Here is a 5,149-nt window from a genome sequence, read left to right as displayed (position 1 = left end):
TAAAGATCAACGTGTGCTACCATGTGAACCCACAGTTTCACCGCTTCCACCATGAAGCCGACCATGCCATGAATGAATGTACAAATACCAATACATATGCAATTAAGATCATCTCTACCATCTTAACATTCCACATATCACCATAATTCAACTCTATGAGTTATCCACCAATGGTACATATACACATTCATAACAAATACACCATTCACATAATATGCAATTAAGATCATATCTACCATCTTAACATTCATAACAAATACACCATTCACATAATATGCAATTAAGTCATATCTACCATCTTAACATTCATAACAAATACACCATTCACATAATATGCAATTAAGATCATCTCTACCATCTTAACATTCATAACAAATACACCATTCACATAATATGCAATTAAGATCATCTCTACCATCTTAACATTCATAACAAATACACCATTCACATAATATGCAATTAAGATCATCTCTACCATCTTAACATTCATAACAAATACACCATTCACATAATATGCAATTAAGATCATCTCTACCATCTTAACATTCATAACAAATACACCCTTCACATAATATCTATTAGAGTCACCTTTCTAATGCTTTAAACCCCAACCCAAAATGATTCACGAGTTGAAAGTTATGATCAAAACCGTGCACGAAGGCATTACTAAAAAGTTGTTGTTTATTAAATTTTCTAACATAATTCTCATCTTCTTCAACCCCTAAAAAGTCCATGAAATAATCTGCAAAATTATTTTATTCCTGAAACAAAGTTATAGCCCGCTGTTTCAGCTATCCAACACTTCAAACGGCACTCAATTTGGACTTATGGATCAAGAGTTATAACCAAAACGATTTTGACAATAAAACATAAAAAGAGGCCGCGATTGTGACGGACAGCATGCAGAATTTTCTGTGGTTTTCATTGTTGGAGGACTTCCGGACCTCCGATTTCGATTCTGTAAAAAGCCACACGTTCAGAAAATTATAACTCATACAATACTCGTACGGGATTTCAAGCATGTCTACCTCATTAGTAGCAGGAATCTGTTCCACTATCAATACTTGCTGATCAATCAATCCCTGGATACCGACCTTCAACTTTTCACATTCTTGGGGATTCCTTAAGCAACCTTTGCATTTGGCATCACATCCGGGATGCACCTCATTCATCAGTAATTGCTCATTGACAACAGCCAACGGAGTTCATATATCCCCTACACATTGCTTCACCATCTTTTCTTCCTCAACCATGCTCACGGAGTGATCGGCATGCGGCGGCATAGGATTGTTATTGGTGTTAGGGCCATTAGGTGTGAATGTAATGGCTTTGGAATCAATCAAATCCTGCACTTTGTGCTTTAAAGCTCTTTAGTTTTCAATTGTATGGTCGGGTGCTCCCATATGAAATTCACAGTGAGCGTTCACGTCATATCCAGGCGGTAGTACCATTGGAGGCTTTAGTTCTCTTAATTGAACTAACGACCCCTTGAGCAAATATGGCAGCATGCGTGCGTAAGTGGTTGGAATATGATCAAACTTCCTTTCGGGCTTCCTTAGCCTTTGTTGTCCTGGCGGGTAGTATTGTTGTTATGGAGGAGCATACTGTTGTTGGTAATGATTTGGTGGTGGCCCCACATTCTGACCGGTTGGCACGGAGAAGGGTTGCTGATACGGATTGGGTGTCATGGCGGCCACCTGCTGGTATGGGCCAGGTGCTACGGCAGCCACCTGCTGATAGGGGACTCGATGTGCTCTTCCTCTCCCTCTGACCACCGACGTGTTGTTAGTCTCCCCCTCTTTTTTCTTGGCGAAACCAACATACGATTTCTTTGCCCCATTAGACGGGTCAACAACATTAGGTATCTTCCCACTTTTCAGCCCGCTCTCGATTCTTTCTCTGGCGACCACCATACCGGAGAACCCAATCGAGGTGCTCCCTACCATCTTCTCGTAATAGGGTCCTTGGAGCGTCCCCATGAACATATCGATAAGCTCTTTCTCCAAGAGTGGAGGTTGAACCCTAGCCGCCAGCTCTCTCCAACGCTGGGCGTATTCCTTGAAAGATTCCTCAGATTTTTGTGTTAAGCTTTGGAGTTGGGTCTGATTTGGAGCCATATCCGTGTTATACTGGTAATGTTTCAAGAATGCCTCAGCCAGATCCTTCCACGTCCAGATAGTTGTACTCTCCAGCTGCATGTACCACTCCAAGGAAGCCCCACTTAGGCTGTCTTGGAAGAAATGCATGAGTAGCTTCTCATCTCTTGAGTACGCAACCATATTCCTGCAGTATGCTCGGATGTACGTCCTGGGACTGCTGACCCCTTGATATTTTTCAAAGGTAGGTACCTTGAATTTGGCGGGTATTTGAACGTCCAACACCAAACACATTTCAGCAACATCCAAGCCGAAGGCACTGGGTCCCTCCATGGCCTTCATTTTCTCCTCTATGGCCCGAAACTTTCTGTCAATTTCAGCACTGGTCGGTCCAAAAGCATCATAGATCGATTCTTCCTTGGGGTTGTAGAAGCCGTCATTCTGATCGTCCACCTCGAAGCCGGGGGGGACGACAGGATTTGGGTTCACTGGACCTCCTCCTCCTAGCGGGGGTGCACCTCCCAGCGGTCCCATAGGAATCTGGATTGGAGGGTTGCCAGGTGGAGGCATAGGAGTATTAGCGACAACTCTCTGATTGGCCAAGCCGAGTTCCTCATGACTCCTAGCAATGACTTCTTGGCCCCTGGCCACAGCTTGGAGGGTCTCCATCAATTTCCCCATCTAGGCGCGCATATCGAACATTTCCTCCCTTAGAGCGCTCTGGTTTTGTTCAAGCTGGTCCATGGGTGTCTTTCGTTTGCTGCAGGTGTTGTACCGGTGTTGAGAAGTCAGTTTGTTGTTTCTGGATGAGAGAAAGATCAAGTGGTAAGTTCCTTATTTTGCTTTTATGTTATGCAGAATGATGCATGATTTGTTTTTTTCATTATATTTTTCTAGCAAGGCTCTTAGTTGTCGTGTTATTTATTACGAGTAACAATTTAGACAATTAGCATTGCAATCAAAAAATAATGACACACACAAGATGGAATCATAAAGCCTCATTCATTCATATAATTTTTCAGTTGATAACAGGTACAAAGAGACAATCATCTTCGTATTACATCATGAACAGACTACAAATTGACTTGAAAGGTCACCCGGTGAACACTACGGAGAGCTTCGACATCTGTGATCAGCTCAGCCATGGTCTTCTTGCAAAATTTCACAAAGTTGTAAACTTGGTGAGGAGTATTATCAGGACACATGTTCTGATCTGCCTCTTTCAGCTTATTAGGGAAGTCTTGGAGGGCATAGTTGGTCAGAATCGCCATGTTAGCATACCTGTCCCTCCATTCACTATATAACCCATGCAGGTTTCCAATGATGGCATCCCTCTCAACTATAGCTCCTTCGGCTCTTTGGTAAGCATTTTCCCAATATAGGCAGCTATCCCTCATCTCTTGATACTCTTCATAATGATTCCAGCTTTCATGCTCCGGATCTTCTCCTGAGCCCTTTCTAGATGGAATTTCTCGTGAAGGTAGGCTCGGTGTATCTTCTCCTTTTCCAGTTTCTCTCAGGCTGAGTGATCTTGATATTCTTTGATGGTCTTTCTCAATTCACTGATATGAGCTTCGTAATCTTCCTTGGCACTCTTCTTATCCCTATTGGTAAGCTCCAGAATTCTTTCCATGTCTCGAACAACATGCCATGCTCGGTCTAGATCGTTGTTTTGTCCATCAAGTTCTGAATTTGCCACTAGGAGCGCACCGCCGACCCATTCTTTCTTACCTTTTTCCTCCCTTGCCCTCTTTTTACTGGTCTCATACAAGGTCTTCACTTATTTGCCTTCTTCTTCTAGATCATCACCCCTTTGTTTCTCCTTGATGAGTTGGAGTCGCAAGCGGGTGTTTTCTAGTTCGAGCTCACTTATCTTACTGGTGAGTTTGTCGACATCCTCTTGTAAGATGGGCTCAGGCTCAGGCACTGGAGGGAGAGATGTGGACTCGTAGTAGAAAGGCATCTTGACTACTCGGGCCCTCTCTTTTTCCCATTTCACATACGGTTCTCTAGCAATGACGTTCTTCTTGCCAAGCTCCGGACCACTTCTAACAATCTTATTCCAGGCTTGCCTCACTTTTCTCACTGTTGGTTTGAGTGGATCAACTGTGTTGATGAAAAAAGGGGCTAAGTCTTCCTCTTTAGGGGGCCCATTCATCGCATTCGCAAACTGCCTCATACACAGCACAGGATTGTAATTAATGCCTCCATGTGTGCCGATTAAGGGTACATTCGGAAATCCTCCACATCTAAGAATGATGTTTTGGGTTTCCCACTCCCTTTTATACCACTGGACGGTACTAGACGAGAGTGACGCAAACTTCTGGCACCAAGAGAGATCTTTAGACACGAAGGGACCGGTTAGCGGCATGTGAGTTTTCATCCATATGTGCAACATTGGAGCACAACATAGGAAAGTCCCACCTTTCTTCTCATGGCGAGTGTGGAAAGTATGGTAGAAGTCGGCCAAGAGAAATGGCACTAGGTTACCGGATAAGAAGATATTCACCGCGGCGTGATCTATGAAGTTGTCGATATTTGGGCATAGAACGATCCCATAGATCAATAAGGCTAACACTGCTATGCAAGAATCCCACTTCTTTACTTTGGTGAACCTCCATGCATGACCTTCCAAGAACTTTCTGGTGAATCCTTTGTCAGTTCCCTTCGGGGCCCAACTGGCTGCCAATTCACCTACCTCGATCCCTGACACAGATGCTAGCTTGGGCATTGCAAACTCTTCTTCGATCTTGGGGAACAGATTATGATCTTTGATGGATCGGTTCAGAAGCCTTTCAAATTCCTCCAATGTGGGAGCTATCTAGAAGTCAAGAAAGGTGAAACAGCGCATCGGGATATCATAGTACTGAATGGGAAAGCAAGTAAAAGATTACAATTGATATTACAAAATGAGAAAGCCATGTGTGTGCAATTGTGTTCTAAATGGGAAAGCAAGTAAAAGATTACAATTGATATTACAAATTCTTCTTGATACTTGCACGCTTCTTCCATGTTAGATCACATTTGTCCAAAGTCTCTTTTGCAAAGGGTCC

General features: G+C 43.3%; 1 protein-coding gene across 1 annotated transcript; it reads right to left on the bottom strand.

Annotated features, from left to right (window-relative positions):
- Nucleotides 1-3,876: 3,876 nt before the first annotated feature.
- LOC127081015 (uncharacterized) lies at nucleotides 3,877-4,827 on the bottom strand. The gene has a single exon (XM_051021304.1). It carries the CDS (start codon nucleotides 4,825-4,827, stop codon nucleotides 3,877-3,879), a length of 951 nt encoding a protein of 316 aa, XP_050877261.1.
- Nucleotides 4,828-5,149: the final 322 nt, after the last annotated feature.

The sequence above is a fragment of the Lathyrus oleraceus genome, chromosome 5 (genome assembly GCF_024323335.1).
Source record: "Lathyrus oleraceus cultivar Zhongwan6 chromosome 5, CAAS_Psat_ZW6_1.0, whole genome shotgun sequence".
NCBI classification, from domain to species: domain Eukaryota; kingdom Viridiplantae; phylum Streptophyta; class Magnoliopsida; order Fabales; family Fabaceae; genus Lathyrus; species Lathyrus oleraceus.
The sequence above is the reverse complement of the archived record's forward strand: the minus strand, read 5'-3'. Positions and strand labels throughout refer to the sequence as shown.